General features: G+C 53.2%; 1 protein-coding gene and 1 non-coding gene across 2 annotated transcripts; one reads left to right on the forward strand and one right to left on the reverse strand.

Moving 5' to 3' along the window:
* Positions 1-4,537: 4,537 nt before the first annotated feature.
* Positions 4,538-17,424, forward strand: BESB_061620 (putative myosin heavy chain; the record flags this gene model as incomplete). Its single annotated transcript, XM_029364576.1, has 17 exons — positions 4,538-4,582; positions 5,268-5,372; positions 6,112-6,214; positions 6,334-6,661; positions 7,188-7,479; positions 8,118-8,882; positions 9,707-9,909; positions 10,357-10,573; positions 11,007-11,312; positions 11,964-12,167; positions 12,800-13,223; positions 13,552-13,673; positions 14,094-14,254; positions 14,684-14,785; positions 16,030-16,195; positions 16,542-16,758; positions 17,369-17,424. The coding sequence occupies 17 exons, from the start codon at positions 4,538-4,540 to the stop codon at positions 17,422-17,424; spliced, it is 3,816 nt and encodes a 1,271-aa protein (XP_029219284.1).
* On the reverse strand, positions 15,286-15,357 carry BESB_063950. The gene has a single exon. It is a non-coding gene; the product is annotated as a tRNA-Pro (tRNA).
* Positions 17,425-18,141: the final 717 nt, after the last annotated feature.

The following is an 18,141-nucleotide window of genomic DNA, read 5'->3' on the forward strand; positions in this document are numbered from 1 at the left end:
TTTTGTGAGTGACAACCGGAGAAACAGAAAGAAAGGAAAAAAACAGGAAAACTCGCGCAATGCGCCGCACACACGGACAAGAAGCGAAGAGGTCTGCAAGGATTACGAAGGAAAACGCCACGTAGGGAAAAGACACACAGAGCAGCAAACAGACGCACTTCAGAGGGAGGGGTGTAGCGACAAGAACGAAGCCAGCGATGTGACAAAAAGTGACACTTCGGTTCAGCAAGTTAACGAAAACGATGCGAAACAGAGGGAGCTGCGTCGGTGGTTTCACAGGAATTTCGTGTTCCAATACAAACGAAGTGTACGCGCATGCAGTATTTTCGCGTGTCTCCCCCGCACCGCCCCACGCTGAGAAAACGAAAAAAACCCGCGCTGACGGCGGAGAGGAACAGTCCTTTTACTACCTACCGGAGGAGGGAATTAAGGAATCTCGAGCGTAAGCGACTCGAGAAAGCGAATGCTGCGAAATGTCAAGAGAAACAACGTGCCGTTACGCGCGGAGGGTGGACGCTTGCCGAGTGACCAAGAGACACGCTACTCTGCGCTGGACCATGCACGCGACACAGGCGTTACTAAGTTCATGTGTTGAAAATAAAAGTAAGGAGACAAGTTTACCTTCGCTTGTGCAGAGGCGTATGTGTGACGCTACAAATGTACGCAAACAAAACTATACAAAACACACTACTGCATGCCCCCAAAGATCTGCAGCCAACGGCATCAGTGTACCCTTCCTGCAGTGCTGTAGTTGGACGCCCTTTTAAACACAGTCGCCGGCGAGGCGAGGACTGCCTTCCGCCAGAGCATCCTGGGACACTCACGCGTTAGTGCTGTTCAGTATCGACTTACAAATCGCTCTGTAGCCGCTACACATTTGGCAATTCAGGGGGGGTACCCGTGCCCATATATTGAAGATGAAGGGCAAGCGGTCTCATACATTCTATCACACTCGCGACAATCCGATGCGTGTACGCGCCTGTTCTACTCCCCTCTGGTCGCGTGAAAGTTACGCATGGAGCTTTTCTAACGCACAAGCCTACCCGCTGCCGGCAAGGCGGTCGCCATGCCAGGGGGACTGCTGCTTTAGACGATGAACTCGTGTTGCCTTTAACGGAAAGCATTACCCTTGCACTTCCTACCACCATTTTACCATGCGGCCAAGCAGGCAAGTCACGAGATCGTACTCCCGTGCAGCCTGATTGGCGTCTGCGGACAAACGTGGACGCTTTCCGCCCAGGGTGAAGACTAGGCTTCCCAAGCAATTTTTAGGGGACTTTATGGTCCGCACGAGATATGGGCCCAGAAGTTGCGATGCGACTTCCAGGACTCTTTGTGTGCGAAGATGCCTTCAAGAAATAGAGTACCGAATTCATGGTTTGCTGTCTGCTTCGCAAAGTAAACGCCGGCATCCGTCCGAAGAAAGATGCCGCGGCACCCGTCTCCACCCTTTGCGTTGTCAGTTTTCGGCTTAGTGCTCTACATCATTTTACCGCCCTACGCCTCGAGCCACGAAATGCCACATCAACACGCAGAGCATGCAATGTCTGCACATCCGTTAGTAGCTGCCTCGAGTTTCGCCGATGACTAACTACTAATAGGGCGTGCAACCAAATTAACGCGCCTAGTGTGAGACCCGCAGGAAGAAAAAGCTATTCTTTCTTTTTGAAGGCAGCACCATTCCACTGAACGCTGCGGACGACCTGAACAAAGGAGAAGGGAAGACCCCTGGAGGCATGGCATGGGAGTACGAGGTGCAGACAGGGGAATCTTCGCAGGGATAAAAACACCAGACCGAACAGCTTGTTGCGGAGGCGGTCTCCTGTCGCGTGTTAGCTCAGCAAATCCAAACAAGTGTTTGCCCAAAGACCACTGATAGTTCTTTTCATGATAAAGCTCGTGTTACGTGTCGAAGGCAGTACGCCTTGAGGCGTGCAGTGTCCAGGGGCCTCCCTTCGACCACACTACGTGCACTCAGCCGCTGAACGGTGTGTCACCTCTGCAAACGCCGATCTTTCACGTGACATTCTCCAAGACTCTCGGTCCTCGAAAATCGTCACACGTTGTCCTCCTCCGTATCGAGCATATGGCAGCTGAAGGGTTTCAAATACAACGCGAAAGGCCTCGCTTCAGCGACGGTGTCCCTCAGAATACGGGCGTTGCGTATACGCTCTATGTCCGTAACCCACATAACCTAAACCGGGTACGCCGACGAACAAGATGCCTGGCGATTCCTAAGCATTCCGCCATCATTCGGAGAGACTAGGTTGGAAGTTTTTAGCTGCAGGCCCGCGAGACAGCGCTTCAGAGGCGTTTGTGGAGAAACGATTATTTGAGCTGAGGCTGGCGAGACAGGCACAGCAGTATATTTCCCGTCTCGTTAGCGGCTGTCCTATTGATGCAACTCTATTCCATGGTGACATTGGCCATGGACGCAAGCTTTAAAGTAGAGACTATCTCCGGCAGGGCTGCCGAGTTACCAATATCCCAAGAAAGGTTCACGACACATTCCAAAGGAGTTGTGAATGGCCGCGGCTCAACCAGCGCCGCTCACCTATCCGTCTGAACTCAAATACGCATACAAATGCGCCTCGGGATACAGAGCTACTGCGAAATAGGGTTGGATCAGGGGAGATCCAGAACGGCAACTGAGGCCTTGTGGTACGTCTTGAGAGGACACAAAGCCGTTGCTGGTGATGCATGCTCCCTCGACGAAGTACCGGACCATACAAACGCGTGCTGATGGAAATTTACTGGGCGCCGTGGCTTCGATATCCTTCACACCTCTGGCCGCCGAAATTCTCTTCAAGCCCCCGGAAACGTTGCGACAAAATCCAGACTCAGCGAGGAAACCTTTCTACAGGGTCGTGCATATGTGGCGACCCCCAGCCCCAGCGTTCACCGCGATACTGCGATCCTGCTTTTCGCACTGGAAAAAAGGGTTTTCTGTTTACTTCCTAAGCGATGCTTTAACCGCTGATGCTCCTCGATGCTCCGAAAATTTCAATCTTGGCGACCGGCGTGTTTGACGCCACTCCGGGGAGGACATGGACGAGTCTCGGGACAACGAATCGACACCGCCTTTGCGAGGCGAAGATGGGGAAACGTTATTTTATCCTTCGTAGAGCGTTTCCTGCGGAGAAGACATTCGCTTTGTGAACACGCGAAAGGCGTACTCGGCACGTATTTACATAAATTACTCGCGTGTGAGCCGTTGCAAAATAGTTCGGCGTTTCTGGTACGAGACAGTGAAGGGCCTAGAGCGACGACAGAGCAGGTCAACGGCTTCGCAAGATCAAGGCAAATCAGAAGTAGAAGGAGAAATGCAGGAGTTAGTTTGATATAGGGACTGCCAGCGCATTCAGTAGCTTCTTTCTTGCCTGCGGAACGGATGTGTTTATGAAAGCGATGTTTTCCTGGACGCAATATTGTTGCTTCAGCGGAAAGAACCGAGGGCCGCTAAACCCAGGCCCTAAGCTTTTCGTTTCATACTAACTTCCGTCTGTCTCTCTTCTAAAGACGGATACAGAATGACTTCGCTGCATTAATTGCATACTGTATGCGTTGGTATAATTGCCTCGCATGTTGTTTCCAATACGTGCAGGTGTATGCAACTCCGCCCTTTGGCTGAGGCTGAAAGAAGCTTTGTACCCTCTCTCTCTCGTTGTTTCAACGCGTACGCGGTGTAAATCTCTTTTCGCTTACCAGCGGTGCCATGTCCACAGGTGGGCTTGACCGGAATACTCATCAGAAGACGGTTTCCCCCTTTCAACAGAGCACACGACTCGTGGCCTTCCTCGTCTCCTCTCGCTGCGCCTCCTTTTCAAGCAAGCACACTACAGAGGGCAGCTGTCATGCTACGTCACACATACGGACAGATCCGCGAAAAAGTTTTTTCCAATTCAGTTTTCTTGGGCTCGTACTCGTCGTAACTCCCTCGAGTTTCTATCGAGAACTGCACGACGCTTGTCCACCTGAAGCAAAGGTGGCTGTCGCTGCCGCTGAACGAAAGCAGAACCGACACCACGAGAGGCGAGGGCGAGGGCGAGGGCGAGGGCGAGGCCGGCGGAGCAAAAACGAAGGGAATCCGATTTCGCCAGCCGCACAACAGAAGAGACATGGAAAAAAGAGGTAGGGAATGTGAGTTCGACTCAAGATAGAGAGACGGAGAGAAGATACTGCTCAGCAGACGTGGAAACGAGCAGACGGCCAGAGGGCAGCGACAGATCTCCGCTAGGAGGCGGCAAGCGACCAGGTCGCCTGGAGCCTGAACGAAGAAATCTCGGGACGAGGGCACGCAGCCAGAACAGAGGAGTCTCGTTCCATGCGTCTTTCTCAGAAGGGAAGGGAAACGGCAGAAGAGCTGGCAGGAGAATTGGACTGCAAAGTAAAGGTGGAGGCGCAGGAAAGCAGCGAAACTTGATCTGAATGCTGTGATAGGTGGCCGCCAGGAACCAACGGGAGACCCAGCAAAGAGGCGAGAAGAAAGAGCACGTCGCTCTGGAATTGACTAGAAGTCCATTTAAAACAAAGGACCATGCTGAGAAATGGCAGCGCCACGGACCTCCCACCCCTGTTCACGGTAAGTGAAGAGACAAACCGATCAATGCCCTGAAGTGCATACCGCACTCTATGAGAAGACAAGCTACCACAGCGCAGGGTAGCCCGTACTGAGGCTCAGGGATACTCACAGAGGTAGTCCGTAAAGTAAGCTGCAGGTCTCGATGTCGGCTGCGCCTGGTCAGTGCCATGGATCGCGGTAGCTGAAAGACCCCGTCCAGGAAGAAAAAGCGGGTTGAAAAAAATTCCGTTCCGCCTAGTGTGCCAGACTGCGCCTCGTTCACTTTCATATCAGCCCCTGTCATCTATGTGTTTTTGTGGTTGTGCGAAAGACGTTTCAGTATCTCGTCCGCGGCGATGGTGCTGTACGACGTGCCTTCCTCACGCAACTTGAGAATGTATATGGACAAAACGAAACCCGCGCAAAACTAGCTTTCACGCTGCACTCTTTTCCCTCCTTGAGAAACCTTACAACGCAACTAGCAGCGGTTCATCCCCCGGCAATCACTATGGCAAACTATTTGAAGATTCGCATCTGTCGACCTGCAGGTACCTGTAAATACCCGTCGATCGATCGCTATCTGCTGACTTGTGTGTTTGCCTCCTTCGTCGCTCTCCATTTATCCCGCAGTGCGTATGTGTACACTCATGTACAGAATACCCTCTAGCGTTACATTCTATGAGATATTTCGTCTGCTTGTGCTCAGGGCTGCAGATACGCCTCGCCGAGCAGAAGCGGCGCGAGCCCTGCAAGCCCAGCCGTGCCCCTTGAAACCCCTGCGGCGCTTTTTGACTTGCAGCAGAAGCAGCGGGTGAGCGAGCAACTAGAGAGAATGGAGAGAAAAGAACGAGCCACAAGGAAGCCAGGAGAGCGGAGGCGAGAATCCGCAAGAAGAAGGGACGAGGTAGCAGGAGTATCACCACAAAAGAGATGCCCGACAGGCACAGAGGGTAGCGAAAAAAGAAAAACCAGAGTAACACGGCGAAGGAGGGAGAGAGAGCAAAGAAAAGGCGTCCAGACACAAGGGCGCGGTAAAGCGAACGAGGGACAGTAGTGAAAGACACTAGGCATTGATAGCGAGACCAAGGAAGCCTGTCGCCGGGCTGTGCAGCAATTAAGAGAAAACAATAAAACTCTTTTTTACCTTCTGCCCTGCCTTTTCCCGCCGGTGATGGTCTCACTGCATTCCCCAACAGTGCAGACCTTCCTCTTCGACTTTTGCCAAGAAACTTTTTTTCTAAAGAAAATAAATTTTGTATACAATTTAATTCAGAAAAAAAACCGAACATTTTTATTTAGTAAAATAAGTATATAATTTTATATCCTATATTTAACAAAAATATTGTAAAGAAGAAACGAAGCTATAACCCCTCCACTTGCCCTGAACTGCCCAACTGGCCATCTAGAGGCTAGGCGAGAAGGAAAATTTCCGTTTCAGTCGCAGACGAAGCCTCTGCCCCCGCCAGAAGCTTACAGCATTTCGTGCTTATCACCTTCAGCGTTTGCGCAGGAAAGGCAGTAAAGTTGGCGCATGCTTTGATACGCCTCAGGACCAGCTATGGCGCGTTCAGCGGCTCTGCGACGAGAGGCTCCAGGGTCTCGCAGACAAAATCGCCGTTGTCTGCGAAGACATCGTCGGCGACGGCGCACTGAGTAAGCGGAGCCTGAGGCCCTCGGCAGCGAGGCCATGAACCTGCTTTGCTGAGTAGACTTTGCGGCTCGCGGTCATGCGCGCAGTGTGCTTTTTGGTCTTCTCTCGCATTGGCCGCTAGACTCCCTGCAGGCGACGGGCGGCTACGGAAAGCTCGCACACCAGCGCCTCAAAGATCTGATTGAAGAGGCCGTCGTGCGCTACAAGGAGAAGGAGATCAACAGCTACATTCGGCGCGTGGCGACGCTGGAGGCCAGTGAGGAGCGGCTGCGGCGAGAGCTGGAGGAGAAACACCTTCAAGTCAACAAGTCGATCGAGCGCATTGTCGGCAGCAATAACGTTGGCCTGCGAACTATCATGCAAGAAGTCCACGACCTGCAGGCCACCTGCTCCGACCAAGCTGCGGAAATCGCCAGACTCACCAAGGACGCCACACACTACAAAAAACGGTAGAGTCGCATGCAGTTCGCCACTCCAGAGACTAGCTTTCAAACGCACATACACAGAAATACACATTTATTTTTACGTGAATGCAGACGTCGGGAGGGTCTGGCGTCCACACGCTTCATAACCTGGTTTTTCTGTGCGAACGTGGAAGATGTTTGCGGACGGTGTATGATGCTATTGATCTGAAGCAATTCTATATCTCGCAGAAAGCTTGTGATCCGGGGATGCAATCTTAGAGCTCACACCTTCTTGACTCTAGATCAGGGTTTACGCTAGTTATCAGGAGGCTCTTTGTGGCTTCCGCGTGGTAAGTTGTCTCGGTCTTCGCACACAGCCTTCAGCAGAGTACCGCCACTACGCGCGGCACCCGTTTTATAGAGAAAAGTGAACTCCTGTAGCGCAGGGAAATAAATAGCCGTTTGCATAGTTGTGTACGTCTAGCGCGCGTTTGCTCTCTGAGGGTCGTTCACGTATTGGGCGCATGTTGCACCACAGCAGCATACGTTTTTGGCGTTTTCCCGTTTACAGGTATGAGCAGGCGATGGAGGAGTCAAGCAACTTCCACGAGGAGCTTCTCAAGGCGAGTGAGAAGGAAGGGACGCTCGAGAAGAAGACGCGGGAGTTGGAGAGCCAAGTCTCGCAGCTGAAGTGCGACTTGACCGAAGCTAAGGCGTCTCTGGACGAATGTGAAAAGCGAAAGCAGGCGATGGACCTTCGCAGTCAGCACCTGGAACAGCGCCTCGAAGACTACATCGATCAAGAGGCGAAAAAACACCAAGAAGTCGTCCAGTTCATGGACCGAAAAATGCGAACTGCCACTGTGAGACCCACGAAAGCCAAAGTCATACAGAGGAACTACGCTCACAGGCAAAGTCCAAACACATTGGCACCTAGATATATATGTGCATGCCAGTTTACTCTGGTGACGAGGCGCATTTGCTGCCCTGTGTCGGCGTCGACGAAACCCTGGGGAAAAAAGCTCGAACCGGCATGCAGGGAAACAGCGGTTCGCGGACTCTTTGAGCATGCCTATGCACACAAATGCATGCATGCCTTGATCGACCCGCAGACATGCTCATTTATCAAGTCATATGTATTAGTATACATATACATCTATATGTATGTCTATATATGTAAGTACGTATGTATATTGTTACACGGTTTAGGCATGCCCAGCGTTCGTAGGTGTATCCTCCCTCTCATACCTGCGCTGATGAAGGCCCTCCTTTAACTCTATTGCAAGGTCGAAACACACGCGTCGGCGAATTTCAAAGATCCATACCTACCTCTTGGGAAACCGGAGACCCCGCACCCCTCAAGCATAAACGTCGTAAACAGCCATATTTAAACGCTTGGGCATCTGTGTGGAGTTTCGCGTACCTCTGTGAGCTCTCCCGTAGACAGACTCGGAGATGTCGCTGGCGTTGCCACTATGTTCGTTTCTGAACGGCTTTGCAGCTGCGGATCTCGCAGTATCGCGACCAGCGTCAGCGACTGCTGAACGAACTGCGGCGTGGGCGGCAGCGGACGGAGGAGCTGAGCAGGCACCTCCAGGAGAAGACGCGCGAGGTGGACGCCCTCAAATGCCAATTCGACGTGAAGGAGTGCGAGTTTCAACAGTTCCGCTCTGTCGCGGAGCACGAAAAGTCGCACCTGGATGTGCATGTCCAGCAGCTGACGCAGGACGTCCACGCCGCGCTGACTGACTGCGCGATGAAGACGACCGAGTTGGAGGACACGCGGAAGGCTGTGGACGCGCTCAAGACGCAGCTTGCGCAGCAGACGCAGACGCTGGAGTGCATGCGGGCGGAAGCCGAATGCCGCGACGCCGAGCTGGCGCGAATGCGAGAGGCAGTGGAGACGCACAAGAGTCAGTTCGACGGCGTCATGCAGGAGCGTGCGCAGGAGACCGAAGCGAGCCGCGCGGCCATCGAGATGAAAGACAACGAGATCCTGCAGCTGAAGAAACTGCTGGAGCAACAGAAAACCGACGCCGACCAGGAACTCGGCAAGCAAACTGAGCAGGTCGAGAGCCTCCGCCATGCAAGCGACATGAAGGAGCGCGAAAATGCGCACCTCCGGAAACTGCTTGAACAGCACAAACGCGATTTCGAAGCCGAAACAAAACAAAAGGAACACGAACTTGAGCTGAAACACCAAGAACTGCAGAGGGCGCGCGAAGCGGCAGAAAAAAAGCAAATGCAACTGGACAACGCCATAGCGGTATGCTCAGACGCAAGTCACATGAAGCACTCGGGGAAGGGCGTGGGCAGAAATCGACCCAGTCTCGCTATACATCCCCCCTACTCAATATGCACATATAAATACGTAGACAGCTGTGTGTCCGTACTGCGTATTTCAAACTGGTTCAGATATACACGTAAATAAATGTATGTGTGTCCTCACTGCACTTTCCAAACTGGTCAGATACACTTGCACAGATATATGTGTATATGCATGCTTTAAGGTGGGCGGAGGAGATCCTACATGAATGGCAGCCTCAGGAGTAATGCTCTGGCGTTAGTGTGCGAGTGTAGAATCTGTCGGCATAGGCAGGTATTCCTATCTGATGTATGCATGAGCGAAACTCCTGAGAGGCTGCAGTATGAATACAACGCTGAAATATCGAGGCGCACGCGTAGAACCTTTACACCTGCGTCTGTGCGACTGCAGTTGATCCTGCTACCCCTGGAACAGGCTAGCGGATAAATAATTCGGCCCGTCCAATAAACAAAAGAGAAGCGTTCCCCGTGCGGTTTCGAGCATATGCATGGGCATGCAGGCAAATATGGCGCATGCCGCTCGGGCTCCACGCCTCCTTTTTGTGCCACTCGGTCTACACAGGCTTCGCATACGTGTGCTTGCATACTTACTATGCCTGCGCATTCAGATGTATGTATCTATGTATACATACATACGCATTCGCGTATATGCAGATGAAGGCACATTTGCCTAGACATGCATGTGTATATGTATACGTACGAGAGATTGCTACGCGCGCATGCATGCCTGCGCCGATGCGTGTTTTTGCTTCGCGGACTGCTCAGGAGTGCGAGGAGCGAGGCCACGTGTGCGCGGAACTGCGGACGCAAGCCGCCCAGTTGAAGCGTCGCTGCGAAGAGGCGCTAGCCAGCCACCGCGTTCAGGTGGAGCACATGCACGAAGACTTTCACAGAGAACTCGCCGCGAAGCTGCGCGAAAAGGATGAGGAAAAGGAACTCGAGATCAAACGCAAGCTAGATGAATCGCGGTCAGCGACGGCGTGTGCGGGAAGAGGCCAGCTCAGCCACTTGCATGCACACAAGCGAAAAGCGCCGACTGCCTCACGCAGGATGTAGTCTACGAGTAGATTCAGTAGAAGCATGCATAGACGCGACTGTAACCCATCTCAGCGCCGGAAGGCAGAATTTCTCGCAGAACTCCTCAAGCGAGGACCGGAAGAAGCACGCCTGGTCTGTGTAGCCAAGAAAACTCGAAGGGAGAGACTCTTTTGCACAGATACAGAAGCCAAAGACAGACACTCTCGAGTCGACGACAGACGTTTTGCACTTCCACACGGCGAAGGGGGGGGCAACATAGCAGAAGCAGAAGGCCTCGCGCGTTTGTCGGGCAGGCGGAGGCCCGCGCGCAGCAAATCTATGTACAAGACGTGTGTGCGTTTTTGTTCATTCCGCGTGGAAAACGGCTGCTTGTTCAGGGAAGAGATCCGCCGGTCTGAGGCAGAGGCGACGGAGTTGCAGAGGCGGAAGACCGCCGCAGACATCCAGCGCATGCAGTCGATGATCGTCACGCTGACAAATCAAAATAAGGGCCTGGTGAAGCAGTGCAAGTTGCTCGCCGTCAAACTCGAGGAGTCCACCAGCAACATCGAGAAACTGAAGGACGCTCTACAAGTCGAAAAGTGCAAACTACTGGTGCTTCAACATGTTTCTGCACATATACGCAGCCACTGCATAGCTGGACACATTTACATTCATGTATGTGATGTGACACTTATAAGGACATGTACGTACTGATGTGCATGTATATGTATATATCTATGTATAATATATATATATATATAAGGGAGCAGTCTTTCTGAATGTACCTGCGCCCGCCATCCGTAGGCAAATAGCTTTTTGCCTCTCAACATATACCCCGAAATAGGGGGAGACCATTCTTAAGGCGTACGCCGCAGTTATATGCTACGGTCGAGTCTTTCCTTCGCAGCTGGGAGGCCTCCACATACACGCCTGCATCCACTCATGTGCAAGTATAGGACTGTATGTGTGTACGGTGGCACCCTTCTACCGCGGTGTTCTGTAGACTCCGCATGAGATTCGCTTCACCTGCGCGCTTGTTCCTCAGGAGTGCTCAGAGAAGGCCCGCGACGCAGGCCTGCTGCGTCAGCGCGTGGCAGCCCTCGAGCGCAGCGCGGCGTCTCAGCGGGAGCAGAGTCAGACGTTGGTTGCGGAGCGGAACGCGCTGCAGGAGGACCGCGACCGCCTCAGCTGCGAGGCGCAGGAGCTACAGCGGAAGTGCGCCAAGCTCCTTGAAACCTGTGAGGCCTTTGAGACTCGCGTCGCCGCCCTCGAGAAAGAGCTCGCCGCAGGCACGCAGCAGCTCCGCGAGCGCAGCAGCGACCTCAATTTCCTTCACGAGGAACTGGGCTCGGTACGTTCTAGCCAGAGATCCGCGAAAACCGAATTTGCAGACCGAAGAAGTGAAAAAGGCCCCTGGTCCTGAGCGAGGGGGAAGCCGGGGAGTCCTGGGAGCATGACGCGAAGTGAAGCCCCTTTCGACCCCACAGAGGGCGAGCGAGCACCTGACCGCGGCCCCTGGCGCCCTCCCGGAGCCCACTTCAGCGCGACTTGAAGACAGACAAATAAAAGGCCCTACACACGTCGAGAGTCTCGCACAGATGCGTATGCACATGCATATATATGCATGTATGTATATTTCCGTATACGTAGGCGTGCGAGATCTGGGTGCCGCAGAGCGCCGTACGGCGTATACATCTACATGCACAAAGGGGCTACGCCTCTCTGGCCGCTGTGGCCGTCGGTAAAGAGGCCGACGCTTATCGCTGATGTTTGCGAGCACGGCTGGTATCTTCCCCGCCACGGGATCGTATATTTGGGACACCGTGGGTGTCAGGCAGCGCTGCACTCGCGAGCGGCAGGATCGAAGGCGTCCGCTCGTCTGCGGTCTGCAGGCCTTCGCGGCGTCGCCGCCTGGGCGGACAGGAGTGTCTCCTTTTAGATCTTTCCGCCCTTCCCAGACACCGGTAGTGCTGTGTGTCGCTGTCGTCCGTGGCCTCCGCAGAAAGCCGAAGAGGCGGCAATTTACAAGGAGAACTTGAAAGTGATTTGGTCGTGTGTTGTTGAGCACCTGCCAGTGAACGAGCGCGACCAAAGCGAAATCTGCGTCTCGCAGCGGCTGTCGGCTACCGCGGTTCGCCGCGTGCATGCGCTCCTCGAAGACGCCGTTGAGGAAGTCTGCTCAAGAGCCGCAGCCAAGATCTCGAAGGTGTAAGTGCTGGAATGGATTCGACACCTGTTTGCCTATCAAAATGCAGGCAGACAAAGGCGCACATCCTCATTTTTCAGCCATACATCGGCTTTTATGGATAGTTTAGGCATGACAGGACGCATGGGCGCACGCAGTCGTGGACAAGTAGTCGAGGAACTAACAGATCCACGCATGCGTTCACACATGATTCACTACATGCTTCCTCTCCCTTAATTTTTCAACTTGCAGGGCGGATGAGAAGATGAAAAACGTCCAGGTGTAAGCAGGAAACGGTCAGCCACATATGAACTCATGAGATGCAGCGAAAACTGGATAACATGAGTCATTCAAAACTCGCCGCGACCGGAGTCCGATAGGATCTCTTCTGGCTGCACCGAATCTCCGTGACGTGCTGCGCAACCGAGGTTTCACTCCCGTTTCACTTCAATGGAAAAGCGCCCGTGGCAAGCTCTCCTGCGTGAAAAACCTCAGACCGGTTAGCAGCTTTAGCCTTTCGCTTCGCGCTTTGGGTCTCGGAGGTTCGAGGCGCGTCGTTTTGAAATTTCTCTTCTGCAAAAGCCCACATCCACGCCAAGTCTAGATTGGTGTTTAGGATGTGCACTTTGATCAGCGCCCGCACGCAACTGGAGCAGCGGCTGAGTGCAGCGGAGCAGGAGACGCTCGCTGAGCAGCGCGCTCGCGCGAGTCTCGAAGACCGACTCCGCGCGAAGGATAAAGACGCGGCAGACCTGGGGATCGCGCTCGCGGTGGCGAACGAGAAGCTGCTGGGCTGCGAGCAGGAGCTGCGCATGCGCTCCGCATCCAGGAATCAGATGCAAGAAAAACTCGCGACGCTTGAACAGACGCTGGAGGAGATGGCCAAGGAGAAGAGTGTCCTCGGGAAGCGAGCCGCCTGCCTCGAGCAGGAGCTCGCCGAAACGTCTGAAACGAAAAGCGAGATCCAGACGCGACTGGGAGTCAGAGAACGCGACCTAGTCAGCCTGTGCAAGGAGAAAGTGCAGATCGAGGGTCGCCTCAAGAACTACGAGCGAGAAATGAACGCTCTGAGTTCGGGTAACCCAACAAAGACGCCTCAGAACCAGGGAGTGACCTGAGGGCAGTGCCACTCGGCGAAGCTAAGCGCGAGAAGCAAAGTTGTCTCAGCTGCTGTTTTCGCGTGAACCGCGTCACAAGAAATCGCCGGCCCCTGAGGATAACCCAATGCACAAGCGACAGGGACATCTCATCTAGATGGATACCCAGAAACACGATATACATACAAATGTGTGCCTATGAAAGAACGAGCGCCAGGTGGAAGTTGATCTGCTGGAGAGGCAACGCTGACCATAGGGATTCAAGCTTTGGACGCCTCTTCCTCCCTTCTGCGTGAATGCGTGTGAAGAGAATGCCAGACTGGAGGCGAGGCTTGCGGCGAACCAACAGGCGTTGCTTGAAGAGAAACAGAAGCAAGAAGAGATGCAGATGATCGCGATTCAGCTCGAGAAAAAGTGCTTGAACACCCAGGTACCAACGCAAATCGAGGGCCGCAAGCGCCTCTCAATAGGCACCGGGGAACGCGTACTCTTGCGGAATCCAAAGTGGAATCAAGATGCTGACTCAGGGAACAGACAGTAAACCATGGTGTGCCCTCGGCAACAGAGGATGCGGGAGGACCTCTGCCGTCATTTTTGATGCTGCGATGGGATGTCTTTGAATCTGTTACGTATGCGGGCAAGGCGCGCAACTTACTGTAGGCTGTTAGGTAGAAGACCGCATGGTACTTCGATCCTTCTGTGTCTGTATGCAGACATGTGTACACTAAAAGAATATATGTATACAGATTTCTATATATGCGTATAACTGCGTATCCAGGTAGACATGGATATAAATTACACATGTGGTTACTTGGGCAAGCTGCGTGGGCTGTCTGTGCCTTTGGCGCAGAAAGAGTGTGAAGTGCTTCTCGAGGCCAACAAAACGAACTCGGAGAACTTGATGAAGCAGGCTGCACATGGGTTTCAGAAGGAGCTTCAGGCTCTGCAGCTAAGACACCAAGAAGAACTGGAAACCCGCGAGGCGGAAACGAGGCGCGTCCTCAACTCCCGGTTAGTAGCCTGAGGCGATCCAATATCTACGACGCCGCGTCGGTGTGACAGGTCTCATTGCACAGAGGAGTAGCGGCAGACGAAACAAATTTGATGCTTCGCTTCCACTCTGAGAAAGACGTGTTGGCGTCCTGGAGTCGCAGTCTCAACTGTTCTTGCTAGGCGTGAGCGCCGCCGTGCCGAACGCGGCGACAGACCAGCACCCCGTTGCCCGGAGGCGCAGCGGAAGCGCCTTTCTAGGGGATCCTATTCTCTGGCGGCGGTTCGATGGCAAGTTTTATTTAATAAACAGCTGGGCGAGTACGTGACTCCACGAGGGCCGACTGTGTCATTTGTCGTCGACTTCTCTCCCGCTGGGGATCATCTGCCTCGCTGCATGCGATTCTGTTTTGCTCACTTCGCTGGCTTCTTTCGTCGCGACGCCGACAGAATTGATCAGATGGCCGCAGAAGCTGCACGCAAAGAAGAAGAACTCATGGCTGAGGCGGAGGCGCGCCGGCGCGAGCATCACACCGAAATGCAACTCCTCAGGTACGCTAGTTACATATTTATATCTGTGGAAACGCTTCCTCCCATGCGCGCCATGAAAGACGTTCCTGCCCGCACATGCAGTCATCGCATGGCGAAGCATATGTGACTATGCTGATGCGCTGTATGTATAACTATATATGCGATTGAGCGACAGGCTAGCCGGTTTCGTCGCCCGACTCTTGACGCCATCTTCCACAGCACGTCTCCATCTCGAAGAATGTATGTAGAAAACAGGTAGCCGTACAGATTACTCAGAGGAGAGGACTAGCTGTAGCTTGACTGAGACTTAATTGGGAGGAAGAACTCTCGCTGGTGGGCTCTCGGCGTGGTGAGCAAGAGACGCGCCGTATAGGCAATTGCAAACACGAGTATCGATCTGCCTGTCACGAAACTCCTTGCACATGCATGATCGCGAGGGAGTCATAGACGGCTAATCCACGTAGCAAAGACAACGCCTCAGGGCGAAATCCCTCGCCTGATGTGCGGGACGCATAGAAGAAGGGCTGTTCCGGGAATTGAACCCGGGACCTCTCGCACCCTAAGCGAGAATCATACCACTAGACTAAACAGCCGGCGACCACTGGCGCAGGAATGCTTATGCGTAGAAACGGAGAACGAAGCGATGCGGAAAGCGCCACGCGCATCTATATCGAGGGCTAGAGCCTCTCGAATCCGTTGGTACCGAAGTGCGAGGAGCGGAGAGGCGGTTGAGGCTGAAGGCCGAAAGGGACAGAGGCCTCAGACGACCCTGGAGGCCCTCCCTTCTTACGCGCATAATTTCATAAATATATAATCGCTAGCCTTCTCACGAGCAAGGTTTCCATAAAGATATGGTTTCCAGCCTTCTCAAGAGCGAGATTTTTATAAATATGTGATCGCCATCCTTCCAACGCACGTGGTTTCTATAAATATGTAATCGCCAACCTGTCGTGGTTACAAGCGTTGCGGAGAGGCTGCATGTCAGTTGGCCGCTACGTCTTCACGAATTCGTACAGGGGTCGGACGCTTCACGGCATCCCGGCGTCGAGGCTCAGTTCCTATAGCCCCTTCGCAAATCGCGAGCGAGTGCCATAGTCTAGTTCGGTGCGCATTTTGCACTTGGAATTTGCGGATAGGTGCCAGTGCGCGCAAGTCAGCGCACGGTATGCATTTGCGCATCGAATACTTGCCATCTCTCTCCGAACTGGAAAAGCTTGGCGCTGCCGTCGTGACCTCACCAGTGCCTGGGGTGCTGGTATGCCCAGGTCAAAGATCGCCCGCGACCAGGAAAAGCAAGCAGAAGCTCACGAGGCGATTGCGCAGCTGAATCACGAATTGAATCTTGTCACGAATCGGTGTACCTGGCGATCGTTGAACGAAGAGCTCGATCCGACCTCAGACGCGGTGCGCATGGTGGCATGTAGACGCCAGGTAAGCAAAAAAACGAAGGGCACGAGACACGAAAAGGCGTCGTAGAGCGCCATCCCGATGCGTCTGCAAGCAACAGGAAACACCAAGTCTGATGTGCACTCAAATAAAGGAGGGCGATATACCTGCATGCATATCTATAGGACGCCAACAACTACATGAGAGTGCATACAGTTAACAGACATGCGCATTGTTGTGTCGATGACCGCGTGGCGCCCATCCATATACAGACATGGGCGCGGACGAAGAGAAATAGTACCTTTTTTACCTAGAGACACATAAGGAGGCTTCCACGAAGACTCTCTTTTCTGAACGCCCTGCGGATGTACCGTGTGCGGCAACAGGGCAGCCCTACATTAACAGCTGGGTGCTGAATGCCTCTCTCCGAACGCAGCGCTCCCCTCGTTTGCCCGAGTCAGCGCTCCACAGCGGTTGCGAGGCCTTGGGCTCCATTGGGGACAGTGCCGCCGATCGGAGTCGGAGCCCTCTCCACTGTCTCTCTTCGCCGTCCGCGCTAAGGTCTCCTCGACTCCGCGCGCAAGCCAATTCGCCGGAGCCCGGTGCAAGTAAGTCTGGGACAGCGGCTAGGTCGCACAGGCGTATCAGCCGAAGGAACAAAAATAGGAGTATAACCCTATACACCAAATCTGCAGGTGGAAAACAGAGATCGGAGGCGCTCAGCCACTTAGTGCTTTGAGGAGGCGTGTACACGAATCGATGCAAAAGGCAATTGAGTAGACATAGTAACAGTGACAGTCCACCAGACTGCGGAAGAAAGGATTTCCTGGATGGGGAGACAAAAGCTGCAACACTTCGAGTTGAGTCTCAGAGCGATTCTCACGCATCAGGCTATATATATATATATATATATATATATATATATATATATATATATATATATATATATATATATATATATATATATATATGTATCTCTGGGAGGGACGAGACCATCCTGTCTGTCTGTGCTTTCGGCATATCTGAACCACTCATCTGCTTGTTTTGTGTCGCTCCCTTCCTTCTCACTATGTGCCTTTCCAGACTGCCCCTTTTCTCTCCCTCACACAGAAGCTTCTTCCCGCTTGCTACCAGCTAAAGCCTACTCGCCTCGTCTCCCCGCACGACCGCAATCGGAGCTTTACGCTTGCGCAGACTCGCTAAACGCCTTCTCCGCAGTCGGCGGAGACAGGACCGGCGCGCGTTCTCCTATGTGCCGCCTTGGAAAGACATGAAGAACGCATGCGAAATCGCGCATGCGTGCCGATCCGGTCACAGTTATCTGCGTTTTCCTTGGCCTTCTTGTTCGTTGTCATGCGCATGCGGAGGTCTAATGAACGAAATTGCACGACAGCGAAGATATATCGGGCAGTGGAAGCGCAACTGCTTTCTTTTTCAGATGCTTTCCACCCACCTACGCATTTCTTCCTGCCGCCACTCTTGTCCCATGCCCGTGTGCCCTTGCAGTGCGCCTACGATATATATGTAACTAGATATATATATATATATATATATATATATATATATATATATATATATATAGGCCTGCGGCACAGACTCCACAGTCAGAAAGGGCAAGGCGAATAGTCAGCCCTTGTGCTGTGTCTTCACGCCCGTCTCAGTATTTGTGTTCCCTAAGGGCGCAGTTGCCCTGCGTAAAAACGGTTGTCTCCCCTTGGCGGCTGTTCGCTGAAGCCTCTGACTCCGACTGCGAAACTGCCCGTTTCAAACCGCCGTGTGGCCGCACGTGCGGATGCTTTTTTTGTTCGTATGTTTGTGAGCGAAACGAAAGTGTTCGCATACGGGTTTCGGGTACGCTGACCAAAGATGAGGTTCATGTCCTGAGAAGACACTGTAACGCTTGAGCTCTTGCCTACACACGAAGGCGGAAGTGCCGCCGAAATCAGTTCCTCCTCGGTGGGCGAGGCACTAGAGGATTGCTCCATTACCCT

The sequence above is a fragment of the Besnoitia besnoiti genome, chromosome V, assembly GCF_002563875.1.
Source record: "Besnoitia besnoiti strain Bb-Ger1 chromosome V, whole genome shotgun sequence".
NCBI classification, from domain to species: Eukaryota; Apicomplexa; class Conoidasida; order Eucoccidiorida; family Sarcocystidae; genus Besnoitia; species Besnoitia besnoiti.